Source organism: Elaeis guineensis, chromosome 8 (genome assembly GCF_000442705.2).
Source record: "Elaeis guineensis isolate ETL-2024a chromosome 8, EG11, whole genome shotgun sequence".
NCBI lineage: Eukaryota > Viridiplantae > Streptophyta > Magnoliopsida > Arecales > Arecaceae > Elaeis > Elaeis guineensis.
In genome coordinates, this window is record NC_026000.2 from 24,823,158 (window position 1) to 24,841,392 (window position 18,235).

Genomic DNA, 18,235 nt, shown 5'->3' on the forward strand with positions numbered 1-18,235 from the left:
TTTTCTAAAGAAAACATAACTATTTTTTAAAATATATTTATATTAATTTATCTTTTTATCAATCCAAAATATAGATTTTTTTTTCTAAAAACTTTAGTTTTCCCAACCTATGAGAAGGTGAGATTTCCGCAGCGAAAAGTTTCCCCCTGAATATTATATAAATTAGGTTGGATTGGTTTGGCTAAATTCACCAAGGGAAAGTCTCATTTCCATTCTGATTTCAGAGAAGAATGAGAATATCCCAATCTCCCCTGATTTGACTAAACTTCATTGACAGAGAGTCTCATTTTCCATTCTGATTTCAGAGAAGAATGGGAATGCCTCAATCCCTCAACATTCTTACTCTCTTCTAATATTCAAATTCTATTTTGATTCCAATTCAAATCATGAACCAAATAGTTTGGAGGATATAGCCATTCTGATTACCATTTAAATCCACTCCAACTCTGACTCTGGCCGTAAACCAAATGCATCCTAAAATCTAGCCATGAATCGTATAGCCCATATGCGGTATAGATTGGTTGTCTTATAATAAAAATTTCTTAAGCATAGGATGGGTATGGTTGGGACTCTTTTGGATATTTGTTTTAGTGGACAACCCAAATCTCTTGCATGATTCTATCTCACATACCATCGAAGGAGTGGTCTGATGGAACAGATTTTTGCTTCTATGCAAGTGACTTAGGTTCGAGTCTCGATGGATATCGAGACTTTAATTAAATGGTAGATCCTGATTGGAAGCAATTTTTGATCCGCCAAAAATCTCACATGAAAAGAAGCTCACGTCTTCTACGTCCATATAGATCTTTTTTAGGTTTTATGAAGTTCTTATTTTAGACCCATTTTCATTGTTTGTGGTATATGTTCTTCACAAAAGAGGGGGAAAAATCACATATACAAAGTTGGCATAAAATTTTGCGTATACCCATTGAAGTTTTTAAGAACCTTACATGATCAAGGACAAGAGTTCTTTTTTATTTGGCCTCTAGCTTATATAATCTTAAAAAACAGTTATTTGCTTATTTATTCCTCCATAAATAAAATGCACAAATAGGATCCTTCAAACGTCTAAAGAATTAAACAACACACACATTTCAAAACTATGAAATTTGATTATATGCTCTTTGACAATCTAAAAATTTACACATATGTCCCTGTGATGTCATGACATCCTTCAAATGGAAGTTGTTTCAACAAATTATGTTATTTCTGAAGTATGGGATTTATCCCTAATTCTTGGGTGCTTAAATTTTTCAAGGAGTCTAGTTTTGAATCTTGCTTTGGAACTCTGGGACCTTCTAGACAGGGAAGGCAATCGATCGGATCGGATCATAAATAGGTCGGATCAATGCGGATCGGATCAGAAAATCATCAACCTAAATCCGATCTGTTTATTAAATGGGTCAAAAATTCAAACTTAAATCCGACTTGTTTATTAAACAGATAACCCAACTCGACCCGTTTAACCCTTTTATTAAATAGATCAAATTAAGTTAAACGGGTTAAACAGGTTAAATGGATTAAACAGGTTAAACAGGTCGGGTTAAATATATCAGAAACATGTTAAATAAATTTTAAACAGGTTAAATGGACCTTAAATGGGTTAAACAGATTAAACAGATTGGGTTAAATGGGTCAGAAATAGATTAAACAGGTTAAATGAGTTATCTGATTCAACCCGACCTGAATATTAAACGGGTTAAACGGATCAAATATCTAAAACTCAAATCCGATCCAATTATTAAACAGGTTAAACGAATCGATCCGTTTATGACCCAAATCTGTTAAGTCTAAACCCAAATCTGTTTATGATGGGTTGAACACGGATCGGATTGACAAGTCGAATCATACTTTGTCAGTCCTACTTCTGAATTCCCTTAGTAGGAAGATCTTATTTCTGCATATCAACAGCTTACCTTAGATATGGACCACTTCTCTGTCAAATCTATCTACATTTTTTGAAATTTTGGAGGTATTTCTACACCTCAATACTTGAAGATTTGGAAAGCCTGTGCAAAAGAGATGGTAAAGATTTTCTGGTTAGTCCTCGAGAACAGAATTTACACAGCTGATGATCTTCTTAAAATGGACTGGCCACTTTCTCAAGCTTGTGTCTACTGTAACACCGCTGATGAAATGGGTAGTAGTTTACTGCTAAGGTGCTCTTTCTGAAAGAATTTGGGACTGTTTTGATTAATTTTCATACTTCTTTCTTGCCAGAATCAATTATTTAGCCATGGAATGTAAGTCCAATCCTAAAGATTTCAAGCCTGGGCGGAGTTTGCGTTCCATGGTTATTTAATTGGGAAAGATTTGGCTCAAGTGAAATGATAGAATTTTCAATAGCAGAACTAAATCTCGCAATGACCTTATCAGGGACATTTCAAGAATCTGGATAGAATGGAGCTACGTTTCTTCTTTGAAGTTGCCTTGTTTCATGGATAAATTTTATTTTATTTCCTTCTCTTAAAGCTACCTGTAGTTTGTTACAGTTCCATTCCTCGTGAAAAGTAACCATAGGGAAACCTGATTTTTCTCTCTAAAAAGATATTCACTAAATTATGGTACTATTATTCATTTTAAAAATTCTTTGAAACAAGTTATTTGAACAATGCTTAACTTTTTGTTTATCCATCAAGAAAATGAAACATCGGCATGTCATTTTGTGTATGAATATAAAACATTTTAAAAATTATATATATAGGTAGACTAGGATCCAATTGAGTAAAGATCTACATAAATTTGGTCAGATTTAGATGATGAGATCCTATATTAATGATCCAACCATTGTCCTCATGAATATATAATTTGGAGAACCTCAATCTATACATGATAAAAATATATGAATTATTTCATGTTATTTAAGCTGTATAATTTTTTGACCACTTAATGCATTATTGTCCGGTTGCTGCAAGGAAACTCACGTACGTTAAAAACATACTGAAGACAGGTAACCTGTAATTTATATACAAAAGCGTCTAATTATGCAATCTCCTGCAGTGGGAAAGCCAAATAAGTTACTTCAAGTATTGCACTACGCTGTGCACTCAGCAGCAGTTTATTCATTGCACAAATAATCCATAGGTTGCCAAACAAGGCTTGACAACATACATCATAGTAGATCACTAAAGTGGACATGGCCAAAAGCACAAAAATATAAACTGATACAGACAACATCCATCGGGACATTGCTAGCCCATATATCCATAATACATAGGTTATATTGACCAGGCCACCAAACTTTTGCAACCCAGAAAAAAATGGGTTAATTGATAACTATATAAGAAATTACAATTGTATTACAAACTACCTGCATTCTGCTTCATCTGGATTGGCATCATCGGTTTGACTGCCTAACTTGACTACGTCTTCAACAAGAATTTTCCCTTCTATCAAAACAGAATTTAGAAGCAGAAAAAATGATAAATATATTGTTAGAACTCAGAAGTTCAGCAATGGAAAACAAGTTAAATGCAATGGTGAAAAGTTCGGTAAAGATTCAGCTGTTAACCTCTATCTCTGGAAAGGTTGCTGATGAGTTCTTGAACACCAGTCCTGTCTAAGGTGTCTTTTAAGTACATGGCCGCAGCTGCCAACTCTTCTGGCGTCACTTTCCCATCATGATCTCTACAACAGCAGCAATAGAGAATAATTCATAGAGTGAGAAATTTCAAATTAGGAATTAGAAAACCATCAACTCCATCCCAAACATAGGAAACTATAAGGATGTCAACCTGGAAAATCAGAAAAAAGTGGATTTTTTTTTCAATTTTTTAGTGGATGCAGGTGGCATTTAATATTTACAACGAAGTATTGATGATCAGCACTGTGAATGCTAACGCACCATTCATGTCTATTTGCCCATTTCTTTTGTCCTAACCAACTTCTCTAAATCCTTGTTCCATCTTGTTGTTCAAGTTCCTCCATTTAGTAGGCCTGCTGGTTGAAACTATATTCAAATTTCAAGACAGCTGCATAGCTATTGTGAGGGGGGGGCGGGGGGGGGGGGGGGGGCGCGAGCGTGCGAGAGAGAGAGAGAGGACTCAGGATGGGGCAGTTGTCTCCGATGTGTCAAAAAATGATTGACTACAGCTGTCTTGAAATTTGAATAGTTTCAGCCAGCAGGCCTACTGAATGGAGGATCTTGAACAGCAAGGACCAAAGGATTTAGAGAAGTTCCTTAGGACAAAAGAAATAGGCATGTAAAAATGAATGGTGGGTTATCACAATGCTGATCATCAATAAGTTGTTGTAAATATTAAATGCCACTAGGATCCACTAAAAAAATGAAAAAAAAAAAGAAAAAAACAATTTTCGAACTTAAACACAGAAATCATGCAAAAACAAATTAGCAAACAATAATTACCTGTCCAGTAACTGCCAGTGGTTACCAATTATGGCATCTACATTATCGATCTCCTTTTCAAGCTTTTGGAGCATGGCATCAACCTGAAATGCAGCAAAATGGCATTAATGAAAAAAAAAGTCAAGTGGAAAAAGGAAGAAAATTCCAGATGAGAATACACATAAACTCATGCACCACTTTATTAATTTCCGCCATAAAATAAAATACTATGATCTTTCAAGAAATATTATCACTGTAACATTTAAATGCAACTAAAAAGAGTCAAAAAAAGTGGTTACTAATTGTTTATGGCAATTATATCGCTTAAAATGAAGTTCCTAAAAATAAAAAAAGTGCTGAGCACAAATGGATTAGTAACTGGTGTATTGCCATGCACTTAATTCTACAGAGAGAGTAAAAGAAGATTAACAAATGCACAAAGACACACATTAAGGATGATTGGTGCAAGGTAAACATGGTGCACATTTGCACAAACTCAACAGGAATGAAAACATTTAGGGCTTGTTTGGCAAAATCCCATCAGATTTGGTGGGACAGGCAGAGAAGAGCATACAGGTGGGGAGGATGGGATGGAGAAATATAAAGAAGATGGAGAGTGCGGGACTGAGGGGTGGTGGTTCAATCCCTGTGGGATAAAAAAAAGGACCTCTTGAGGTCTTTCTTTTCATCTGGTGCAGATCAGACCCCACAACTTCCCATGCTCTCTCTCCCCATCTCCTGCTCTATCCTTCTCTTCGGCCCATCCTGCTGGACTGCCGGATCCAACGGATCGGGCAGGATTTTCCCAAATAGGGCCTAAAAGAGAGGCAGGATCTGGTAGGACTTCCCAAACAGACCCTAAAAGGGAATGTTAATCCTGTTTAGTTAGGTCTCAAACTACAACAAGAGTAAACAGGAGATGAGCTCTGCAAGCATTAAGAAATCTTACCTTGTTTATGAGTGCTGATGAAATCATGTCTTCTGCAGCTGCTTCAGAATCTTGGTCAGCCTTCTCCCTAGCTGCTATGTATGCTTCTTAGCTTCTTCTTCCTGTTCAGCACCTGCCTTCTCCAGCATGGTATTGTACATTTCTATCTGCAGTGGTAAACATGGTTCACCAGTCATATCAGAAAGATAAGAGAGCTTCTTGCAATAAATGCTTATAATCTACCTTGACAAAATAAAGTAAGCCAGACGAGTCAAATTAAGATGCAACAAAGTAGCAATATTCATGAATAAAAATGAAATGTACCTCTTTGTTAACAAGACTCAAGAACTCTTGACGCTCCCTGCTGACTGACTGGCAAGGGTTAGTGGAAAAGCAATATGTAAGTTTCGTTTATAGCATCATCTTAAATATAAGGACAGCTAAAACTTGATAAAAGAGAGATTCATGTCAGGCTTTACTGATGCTGAAGCTAGAACAGCTAATGCTCGGCTGATTTTACAGAAATCTTCTCTTTTATCTAGTGCTTTCATTCTTGCCAGCTCCTCTGCTTCCCTTGTGGAAGGAACTGTTAACTCCTTCAGAGCCACATCCTCCTCGCCAAACCTAGGTTCCATCTTAGCTTTCTCCTCCCTCTCTTGTTCCCTTTCTTCCTCCTACATAAACACCAAAACATAAAGATTTGTAGCATGCACACTGAGATGCAAGGGTTTGCATAGATGGCTAGAATTAAAATCATTAAAACAAGATGATGGAGGCAGCCAACATATTCATATTTGCACTCATTAAAAAAACTAATGTTTCACAAATGAACTTCTACTGTAGAAAGAATAGAATTTGGCAGTTGCAGAAAAAAATGAGGAAAATAATGTAAGATAATACAGATTCATATGAAAATGTACTCTAAGAAACTTAATCATTCAATGCACAGAAACATGTTTTCGTAGATACATCTATAAAAACACTGGCTTGCTAATGAAATCAATTGATAATCACCAAGGCTAGGTAAAATATGGAGCATACTATAAGGCGAGAAGGCTTGGTTCAAGGATCAATCATACTATTAGGCCAAGGGAAGTATTAAGCAGATCAAGACCATGTCAAACTGATGTCAAACTTGTTCTTAATTCTTAAAATGAAAAACGTGAGCAAGAGGGGGCCCTGCAATTAATTTAATCATTATGCACTACAAGCTTATGCAACGAGGAACAATGTTCTAAGATTACCTTTGTAAGGGTCTAGAGCCAAGTGAAACACTAATCAATTGAATAAATTTAAAAATTAATTATGCCTTTTCCCTCTACAGATACTAAACGAATTGGCTAATGATAAAGAAAGATGAAAAAAAAAAAAAAAACATCATATTGTACCTTGATCAGCTCTTCTTGCATTTGAAGGTAATCCAATTTCCTCCTCCTTTCTGAAACAGCATCTTCAGATGGCAAACCAGTACCAACAGTATCCACAACCTCATCAGGTAGAGATGATAGTGTAGCTACAACAGCCTCCTCAGGCCTCATCTTTCCAGAAACAGTGAAGGCTCTAACAAATGGCATCAAAACTGATCAGGAGAAATCAACAATTATTTTAAAAAAAAATATATGATGAATAAATTACCTAGAAAGTATCAGGAGAGAAGATGGCACTGAGTGGTTGAGTGACAAATCCAACCAGTCATGAAGCTACATAAAAACACTGAAAGAGTAAGCTTTCTAGTACATTTGACTAAAATTAAAGAACTTTAAATATAATTCCACAGATGAGTGGATCAATCCAGACTAAGAAAGGGCTGGGTAAATTATTTCAATAAATCAATCTCAAATTTGGAAACTTCAAGATCCATATCGTGGATTCTACAAATGCTATTAAGAATAAAGAGGATAATTTCAGGAACAAAATCAATTGCTGATCAGAATCTGATATATAAGTGATAAGGATTAAAACAGCAAATCAATGTGTAAAGATGAAGAATAAATGATTAATAACTAAGGTTGCATTTGCCGCAAATTCCTCCATTCTGCATGGTAGAGTAAGTAAAGTAATTTATTCCTGAGTTAAGAGGGGTAAATGGATTTGGAAGGCAAAAAGTTGTGTACTAACTTATAGAAATACCTGTTTGGTCTTTTGAAAAGTGGTTTAACACAAATGCTCCAATGAGTGTTTGGCTGGAGTTTTTGGATTAAAAAGAGTGGAATAACTGGGTTAAATAACTTTTACTCCCTTCCAAATGCAGCCTAAGAATTTTCTGCATCTGCAATTTATTTCCAATAGCATGTGCAATAAAAGAAAAGGGAAGAAATTTTAAAAAACTCCCCATACAATATGGCTACAAGATTTTCTTTTCGTTTTTTAAAACAAAAATTGTTTATAACCGGGTCAATCATTTAGGAAATTCAATAACACTATCAATTGTTGTAAACCTGTTGGCGCATCTCATCTATCGAAAGCAAGCCCAGGTGGCCACGATCCCTACAAGCTTGCCTAAGTTCATCATCTGAAAGAGACTCTACACCCTCTGCCTGAATCAATATATCATCATTTTTTATCCTGCCCAAACAGAGAAAAGTTACTGCTTCTGCAACGCAGCCTTCAATGTAACGCCATGATAATACTGATAAACTTTGAAAAAAAAAAAAAATACTAGACAGAGATTTGCAATTAATAAAAAAAAATGCAGTCAGAAGAACAAAGGCAAAAAAGCAAAGGCCATTACTGAATTCAGATACATGATAAAAAAAATTGACATGAAAGATGCCTCGACAAAGCCTTCCATGCAAAAGGGTTGGTGGTGGGCAAACTGTGCCACTTTAAGATTGCAAAAGGAAGCAAATATACAGGAAGTATATATACAGCTAGGTCCCACTAGTTAGTCTTATACCTGAATCATCATGTAAATTCTAAATTTTCAAAGGGCTCCATTGTTTCCCAAGGCATGCCTTCTGCATACCCCATTTCAATTTTCTGAAGTATATGCTATCTTCAATAGTCCTCCAAAACTGCAGAATCTGCCCATTTTGATTTATTGCTTGTCAAAAGTAATTCTGCATCCAGTATTGAAACTTGTTGCTATATACCCACAAGATAGTTTATTTCTTTCCAGCTTCATAAATTTTTGATTGCCTCAATTGAAATCAATACTATCTCTCTCTCTCTCTCTCTATCTAGGGGTGGGAGCTTCCAAAATCGCAAATCATTTCATTACAGTCTTTAAAAGCAATCAATCTTAACACATCATTCTTCTTAACTGACAACAAAACCAAGCCTTATATCATTGAATGGCTCTTCAAACAAAACAAACATGCTACAAGTTCTAGCTCAAGCCAACAGGTAAGTTGGAGCATATCCAAAAGGCTAGGGAGAGGGGCAATGGGCCCTGGAGAAAAATAAGTGCAAGGAAAGGAACAACTAAATAAAACATAAGGTCAAATGCATAATGCAAATGTTACTAGAAAAACTATTTACCACTTTTATCTGTACTATTCAGCAAGTCGGTGGAAACATGCTGAGCCACCTCGTTTGGGGCATACTGAGTCATATTGATGGTGGATCGAGACAGTTTTGGTGTTTAAATTGAGAAATCGGCAAGGAAGAGGAGAGAGAGAAGGAAAGAAGGAAAAGAGAGAGAGGGAGGAAGGGAGATGGAGAGAGGAAAGGGTTTGCCGACTTCACTTAAATTCTTCAAAATTAAAAAGGCCCCCATCCAGGACATTTGTTTTGAATGAAACAAAAGAACTGGAGTGCGGAGTCCCTCCTCTGCCCCTCCACATCCCTCTCCAGTCCTCCACGGCCCTCCATCGACCATTCTCCACCCTCCATCTCTCCCTCCCTCTCTCCCTCTTCCTCCTCCTCCCTCCCCCCTCTCTCTCTCTCTTCCACTCTCCCATTCTCCTTCTCCCTTGCCCTCTTCGTTGTGATAGGCCACGCTCCACCACACTCCTTTGGTGTTCTCCCCCCTCTCTCTCTCTCTCCCCCCCCTCTCTTTCTCTTCCTCTCTCCCATTTTCCCTCTCCCCTGCTTGGCACAGAACAACATAAGGGTATACCAAACCATGCTGCTAAGCAATCGGTATGGGCCCTGGTTCCAGCAAAGTGATCCTTGCTATTTAATCTATTCTCTTTTCTAAACCCTACATTAGTAGTATTCCAGTCCCAGATACTTAGTCAGATCTTCAAAATCCTTTTTGCAATTTAGTTCTAGTAGAATTCAAGGCTATCACAAGATCAAGTCTCTTCAAAACATTTTGCACCACTTTCATCTACTATGTTAATCCTACCCATGCACTTATGCCCTCTTTTCTGCTAATGCCTCCTAAAGACTATAATGGGAAAATCCCCAAATCACCTCGATTATATTTCGAAACTTCATCCTCAGTTGAAATTACTACTTTTATGGTGTCCCCTGGTTTCCTCGTATAAGTTTATCTTTCTAGTTTTACCATAGATCCGACTTACAACCCTCATATCAACTATAACTGCCAAAAGAACTTAAATGCAACATCCATAGATGATAGAAGTAAGTTCTCTCTCTATGCAAGTGAGCTACATAAGTAATACATTTAGTTATTGCTGTGCAAGTAGTAAATCAGCACAGACACTATAGCATGGAGAGTTATAGTAAATCACCAAGCACAATTTATATGTTAAACTCTATATACCATCAGTTAACTTTTTATCAAAAGGAAAGTGCACTCACTACCCTCACTCAACAAACCACCAGATTCAATTTAAACCAATCAAAAACCCCTTAGAACTCAACTATTCTACTTTTTAGAACTCACTAATCTACTTAAACTCTTATGGCCTCCTTTCTAGTTTTTATGGATAATTTGATCTTTCCAAAATCAATATCAAAAATCAATTTACTTCCCCACTTTGATTGCATTCCCACATATTTCGGTTGCTTCATGATTCTTTTCATTACTCTCAGGTACTCCATCTTCCTAAATTGATGTCACTTGTCCCCACTTTCAAAAGAAGATTTTCCAATATATGTCATATCAACATGAATGCATGGCTGCAAATCTGCAGTAGACATATCACAAGATAGTATGATAGAATATTCAGAAAATGGGAATAAAGTTGATTAGCTTTATGTCAATTCAAATAACAGCAATTATATCTTCAAAGATCTTATCAAAGATAAGTTTTCTAATTTTGCATAATCATTTAAAGAAGGACAATAATCATAGTGCATAACATATTAAAAAGAGATAATTTAAAAATCTTCTCCATTTCTTCAGTCAACTTTTTGGATGAGAGTACATTTCCTCAGTTCTAAAATGTCACTCATGCCCAAGAATGTAAAGAAAAAATTTTAAAAATGTTACAATATATTACGAAAGAAAATAAATCAAAATAACAAAAAATTAGGAAAGAAGATGCAATCAAATATCTCAATATCATACAAAAGAAAATGTAATTGAATAGCACAATCAGTTTCCTCTTTGTTTCGAATTTCTTTGTTATTGGTTCATATTCAGATTTATTTATTCAATTTCACACATTCCATTTTCATATCACATAAATTTTTAACAACTTTAGATGTAAAAAAAAAAAAAAAGTAACAATAATGGTCCATAACTATGCTTTTTTACCTATTTTTCTAAGACATGCATTTCATGTGCCCGTTTGCTAGTTTAAAATATGATGAAAGAAAAGTTTTACTAAAACTGAGAAAACATTTTCTAAATTCAAGGGAGAAGTTTCACTAATTCAATAAGAGATTATAATTTATCAGAATGCCAGTCTTATCAAATGGATTACTCAAGCTTCATGGAGGTAGCCAAACTGTCACTGCTAGGCACAAGAAGCCAGTAGTAGCCTCCAAAAGGTGTTCCACGCAGCATGATTCTAGAATATCTATACATTACAAAAACCAAAATAATCATTATGTCTTGATCTTAAGTTCATTAAATCTTAAATGTAATATTAATCCCACAGTGAAGTTGAAAAGTTGTTTATGTCAATCGCATTGATTGTGTCTTCCTTCATAACAAACTTCAAATAAAAAGATAGCATGGTAAAGACCAGTGGATAATGTGTGTAATGAGTAGAGCTAATATGTGGGTTCCCACACAACAACCCTATTGACGTTGGTTTCGATCAAATGCCCAGGTCTCGGCACTGATTATCCAAGCTATTAGATGTGATCTACTATCTCTAAATTGCTTAGAGTAAAAAAGTCATGTGATTTGGAAATCCCTAACATATACATCACTTATGCATCTAGTTGTCAAAAATAGATAGTTTAAACAACACAAACAATGCATATTTTTAACCACTGGATATATAGGCTAGGGATTTCTAAATCACATGATTTCTTGACAGTATGCAGAGATAGCAGATAACATCCAATGGATTAGGTCATTGGTGCTAGGTCCGAATCATCTAGTTTGGACCGACCTTGTGTTGTCGTGTGGGTGCCCACATATTAGCTCTACCATAAAAATATATGGAATACAATAATAAATGGAATGACGAAGAACTACATGGACACTGCCAGCAAACGAAACACTAGATTGCAATATTGATGATTGCCAAACCTTACCAAACCAAATTCAAGTACAATATCCTTTTCATATGCTTGCCAAACCTTGCCACACCAAATTCAAGTACAATATCCCAATGGGCTTTTCTGCTAGATTTTTTTTTCTTTTTTTTTTTTTTTTGCTAATCACAAGGTGGAAGTTTGACTAAGATAGCATCCAATTTTTATGGAAATCCATATAACATAATAAAAAGATAAAAGAAAAGGATATCACCAGGCCATTATTTGAAACTAATATCTAGAACCTCCCACCGATTAGCTGCTGAACTGAATAAAAAGTTTAAGATGATGTATTTCCATGAACTATAAAACTCATAAAACCTACCAGCGTAATTTTCTTCGAAGCATAAACCGCAAATAATTATCTGTTCCATAAGGCGGGATTCCCATGTATTTACACATATTGACCAATCTTGGCCTGCACACATACTGATAAATCAGCATATAATAACACACATATGTAAATGAAATACGTGCTTCTATTATATAGTGATCATTGTAATTGCGACCTGCTGATATTATCCAGAGTCAGCTCATCATTTAACAACTTTGCGAAACTTAAAATTTCGTCATTCGAAACTCGTGCACCAGTCCTAACCTATTAAGAATTTAATTCCAATAATCATTATACTAAAAAGAAAACAGAAGAAACCAAATAGCACATGCTTATGATATAATGCAGCAAAGAAATTTCGTCAACAAAAACATTACCTTGTTCAAGAACTCATCGAGATCTTCTGCAGTCTGTTTAATTTCTCCACTATGTGAGTTTTTGATTTCCTTTGCCATTTCTTTCACTGTATCCTGCAAAAACTTGGCATACTCTATTCTTGCTTTGAGTCGCCTTTTTAAAGCTTCCTACAGGTTATTTGTCACCAGAAAGTAGTAAGGTTGAATTTCCTCCTTAAGAAGCATAAGAACTAACATATCAATTACAGATTACCATCTGTATAACACACACACGCACACACACTCACTCACTCACTCACTCCATAAATAAAGAAAAAGTTTTGCTTGAATATGCTAATAAGCTTATGTAAACACACTCAATGAGATGATGCTCCAACTTATCATGATAAATAATGCAGATCTCTTCAAATATGTATATTTTCGGTATCCATAACTCAAAAATTCAAAAATTGACCTCTGGGTATTAGCAGAAACAAGAAATCTTTACAAATCAAAGTTCGAAATGTAGATAACAAAGTCAATGTTCCAACCACCATGGAAAAACTTGGAATGCATACCTGTTCTTTCATCTTATCTTGAAAAGTAGATGGCAGCATGTTGGGAAATAATTTCAGGAAAACTGGCAACAAGAACTCCATAAATGGAACTAAAATAAAAACCGCAAAAGGGACCAGTCTGAAGATATCGGCTGTGGTGCGAGTCAGCTGCTGCCGTTCTCTTCTGGAGATGTTCTTTCCACCAGCAAGCTTCACAAGTAATCTTGAGGAAATCCTTATATCTGCCCAAAGTAGTTTTAAACCTAGCCAGTAATGCTGCAGAGCAGACACAAATTCATCCTTCCAATGGCGGAACTTTATGGCCCAATCCGCACTTGAAAAAAGAACAGGAAAGAAAGGTAAGAAGAATTATGAAAAATTATCATCATAAAACTTCCATGTGGCCTCAAATTCAGACAGACAGTAGGTCAAAGGATAGAGCTAATACCTGCTCATAGAAGCAACAGCTCTCAAAGCAGGACCAACCCCCAAAAGTTTTGCCCAAATCTTCTTTATGATAGTCTGGGCAGTCCTCTGGGACTCCTGCAACTGCTTAGCTTTTGCTTTAGCTTTTGCCGTGCTAAGACCTTCAACTGCCTGATCACATTCCTCCGCTGATGCCTCCTTCCTGTGTTTGTGTTCCGGGTCTTCATTATCCTCGTTCCCATCATCCATTTCAGGTTGCCTGGCTGTAGCAGTACTTGCAGCACGAACTGAAGGGGTCAACCCTCTCACTCCCAAAGGGAGAACAATCTCTGTTCTCCAGTAATTGCCACTGATAACAGAAATCCCATGGAAGGGAGCTTAAAAAACCCAATATCTGATAAACCCCTGAGATTCTCTTTGGATATAAATACCCCCTCCCGCTCGCTTCTGCTCTCAGTATCTACAGATCTGTGCTCAGGAAACTGATGCAGAGCCCTTGCATCAGAATTATAAAGACTTGAGCAAATCCAACATGAACGGCCAGGAACATTCAGATGCCGAGAAAGGTATCTTCTTGAGCTGAGAATCGCTCTTGAAGCCATTCTTGATACCCTCCCCCTTTCTGTAAGGGAAGACTATGTTCATAACTCTCCAAGCACCCCCTGAACCAACCACTTCTCATCAGAACCTTAACAAACAGATTACAGACAAGAAGCATAAAACGAAACGAAACAGATTTCTAAGTGTTATTCAACGATATATGTCCATCATCAAACTCAATAATTTTTCACAAGCGGTTCTCAAATGCAAAAAATAATAAAATAAAATGATAATTTTTTCCAACACACGAGCATATACTCCGACATCAAAACACTAAATTCAGTCATTAATTTATGAATTACACAACAGTTACTCTTATAAAGAACAATTACAAAATTTAGATTAAATAAGAGTGCTATTTATAGGCCTAGGGAATTAAAAAAAGGTAAAAAAAGGAATTTTTCGGTCCTATCAACTGTCTCGAACGTCCTGTTCTATACAAATTGAAACGTAGAAATATAATAAAGAAAAAGAAAAAGAAAAACAGCAGAGACCAATAGCGAACATACAAAACAAAGATCAAAATTGAAGTTCCGGAGAGTTCCCTATGACAGCTTCTCGGGTTTCCAAACATCTAAACAATCACCATATCCCGATCAAACATTCCAAACCAAAACCGAGGACAGTTATCGAACAAGTCGAAGCAAAGCAATCACCAAAAAAAGCGTGCAAGAAAACAACACACCTAGGCTAAAGCTCCGCTTCCTTCTCGTATTTCCCTCCAGATTTGGGCTCCAACCCGACAATCAAATCGCTCGAGACGAATTACGCGAACGAGGCAACGGATTCGAGCTCCACGAATTCCGGCGGGATTTTTATCTATATTGGAAGAGATCGAGGAGACGAAGAAGGGAGGGGGAGCAGGAGGGGAGTGGAGATGGAGGGTTTAGGGTTTTTTAGAAGACGTAGTGGAAAAAAATTGGACGAAGGAGGAAAACGAGAGCGTTGCGATTGTTCTCCGTCTATTTATATTTAATTAACGGGAGAGGAGGCGACGGGGAGCCCGGGATGCAGGGAAATGGGAAGCACCTCTCTCCTTCCTGTTGGGAAGAAAGGTGGGCCTGATCTTGGCCGTCGAATCGGTGCCGCCCTTAGACCGTTGTTTGATATTTGTGCTCTTTCCTTTGGTTTGTGTACTCGGATTGCTTTTCTGCTTCGCAACGTGAGACTGAAAGCAGACAGTGGGCCTTGTGTATGTTTAAGGAAGATCAGGGTGTGCATAGTAAAGCAAGAGAATATTCAGACGTTCATTTCTCCCAGCGATGCTGCGAGCCACAGCGGCCAGACAACTACTTGTGCACGGATGGGGACGGATGATAGGAAATGCACGGGTCAACCATTTTTAGGGCATTTGATCAAAGCTAATTGATTCATTTGATCAAGCTGTTAAAGGTTGGACATCATTAACGCATGTCAGCTATCCTGCAGGTAAGCTAGTATAAATTATTTACACGATGAGATTAGTCCAATTATCTCTTACTCATCCATTTGATTAACCAATTTTATTTTTGCCAAATAAATTATAATTTAATAATATATTTTTTATTAAATTTTAAATTAATTAGTATTATATTTTATAGGTTAAACTTCATAAGAAAAAAACTCTGATGTTTACCGTCCAATTCAACATAAATTTTGAATTTTAATTTCTTACAATTCGACTCTAAACTTTATGTATCCATTTTAATATGGTCTCATGATCGCTTAGTCATTAAAAAAGCAACACAATGTGATACATGCGATAATGCACGTGCCTTATCAGATGTCATACGTGACATTTCTAAAATAATTCTTGTATTTTTTAATAAAATCGGAGGGAAAGGTTAAGATTTTTTGTTAGAAAGGTGAAGCGGGGAGAGCGTAAATTTGATTGAGAAAGGATAATCAGCAATAGAAAGTAGAAAGCAATGAGAAAGGTTAGCTTATGGTATGTGCTTCGACTTTTTCTATCATTGTTCGGAGAGTTCTTCCATTCTCATTCGATGGTTTGGATGTTTTATCTATTTTGATTTTCAAAAATATTCTCCTTTATTGTGTAATCCTTTTGAAGTTTTAGACCCTTTGTAGTATCTTATTGCCTAATTATTTAAATCTTTAGCCCATCATTACTCTGATTGTTTACATCTTTATCCTATTTTTGCTCTGATTATTTAATCCTAATTGCTATGTCGTGTTATAGTTTAACAATGTGCATTTCTTTTTTATTAAACACCGTGTTATTGAACTTTGTATGGCATGTATGTTAAACTTGGTAGTATATTCTTGAGTTTAGGATTACTATATTTTATGTGCTCTCTGTATCATATTATATTATTTTTTTATATCTCTATTATTATATTTTTTACTAACTAAGCTTATTATTTTTGTATTATTATATAGACCTCTATCATGATTATAATTATTTACAATATAGTTCCATTATGATGGTTATTTGTCGATGAACTAAGCAAAAAATATGTAGATAGTATAGTTGATTGTTGGGATTACAATAACTCTGATGAGCTATCTTTATTAGATATAGATGTTATGATGGAATAGTTAGGAGAGTGGGGGTCAATAACTTACTGATTTCAGAAAAGATTTAGACAATGGTTTAGTGGCTTTGAAGATAAATATGATGTAGTTAATAAGTGTTCCCACATTCCATATAGAAGAGATGTGGAAATCTATATTAAAAATAACCTAGTATTCTTTTAAAAAAGGCTAAAATGATTGAACAAGATGAAAAAGAATCTCCTAACCCTCCAATCAACGATGTGGTTAATTATCCTATTATTTATATAGCAGATAAAGATGAAGTAGATGTACACCAAGTAGAGAGTGTGAGGGATGAGGATGTAGAGCATCAAGAGGATAATTTAGGGGAGAAGCAGCAATATCATTGTGATGATGAGAAAGATAATTATGAGGATGGATACCTAGGTGATATGGATGAGGATGACTCTATAAAAGATGACAATTATGTCATGGGGTGATAGTGATAATGAAGTGGGCTACCAATCTAGTAATGCCAATGATGAAGATGATGGACTCTATTATACATGTGTGGATCATAAGGTGTAAAGAGGAATTTGGAGGGGATGATCTTGTAAGAGGGGTTGATTGGTATGAGCAGCTAGTGGCAGAAAAGGATGTGCATTCTGATTTTGCACCTAGTGAGCAGCTATGGAATTTTAAGGGTTCATACGATGAAAAGGATCCAGGCATGATTTTGTACTTGATGTTGATGTCGAGAACTCTCAATTTATCTTGTACATGATATTTAGGAGTATCCATAAATTGAAAGATGCAATAGCCAAGTGGCAAAAAAATGGGATAGAATTAGATTTAAAAAGAGAGAGAGACAGATTAAGGGTTGTTTATAAGCCCAGATATAAATGGGTAGTGCATGCTAGTGTAAAGTCTCATAGTAATACTACTATCAAGATATACTGTCCCAAGCACAAATGTAGCAAAGAATTTTAGAATAGATTGGTTATTGCTGATTTTATTGCTAGATTATGTATAAAAAAGTTCAAGATAAATCCAAACTATGCATTGTTTTTAATTCAAGATGAAATACTTTAAAATTATGAGGTGAATGTGTCTATATAGAAGTGCTATAGGGCCAAACAAATAGCATTGGATATGATTGATGTCTCACATAGGCAACAATATGTAAGCTTGAGATACATTGGGGAGGTGAAAAGAACTAATCTTGGCACCAATGTCAAGCTAAAGATGGACATCATTCATGGGGATTTGATCTTCAACAGGTTTTACATTTGTCTAGAAGCCCTAAAGAGTAGATTTTTAGGTGGATGTAGGAGATATATTAGATTAGATAGAAATTTTTTTAAGGCACCTTATGGAGAACAGCTGCTATCTGTTGTTGATGTGGATGCAAATGATCAAATATATCCAATCTCCTATGCTATAAAATAATCAAAAAATAGAGAATCATGGACTTGGTTCCTTCAAATTCTATTCGAAGATGTTGACATTCAAAATTAAGATGGATGGACTATAATGAGTGACAAGCAGAAGATATAGTCTTCTAACTTTGGGTTTGTGTGATGCATTATACTTTCTTTTCCTATATTCTATTGATTATGAACTATGATATGTTCTTAAAGGGTTTATTCCAGCATTAGAGGAGTCACTTCC

General features: G+C 35.9%; 1 protein-coding gene across 1 annotated transcript; it reads right to left on the bottom strand.

Annotated features, from left to right (window-relative positions):
* Positions 1 to 3,017: 3,017 nt before the first annotated feature.
* Positions 3,018 to 15,144, bottom strand: LOC105049846 (uncharacterized). The gene is given in 17 exon segments (XM_073262176.1): positions 3,018 to 3,389; positions 3,512 to 3,627; positions 4,367 to 4,449; positions 5,295 to 5,377; positions 5,380 to 5,440; positions 5,598 to 5,645; positions 5,753 to 5,947; positions 6,662 to 6,833; positions 6,909 to 6,973; positions 7,712 to 7,838; positions 12,163 to 12,255; positions 12,347 to 12,435; positions 12,549 to 12,695; positions 13,085 to 13,397; positions 13,512 to 13,854; positions 13,857 to 14,151; positions 14,775 to 15,144. Coding segments are annotated over 16 exon segments (2,253 nt in total). The 5' UTR covers positions 14,092 to 14,151; positions 14,775 to 15,144; the 3' UTR covers positions 3,018 to 3,306.
* Positions 15,145 to 18,235: the final 3,091 nt, after the last annotated feature.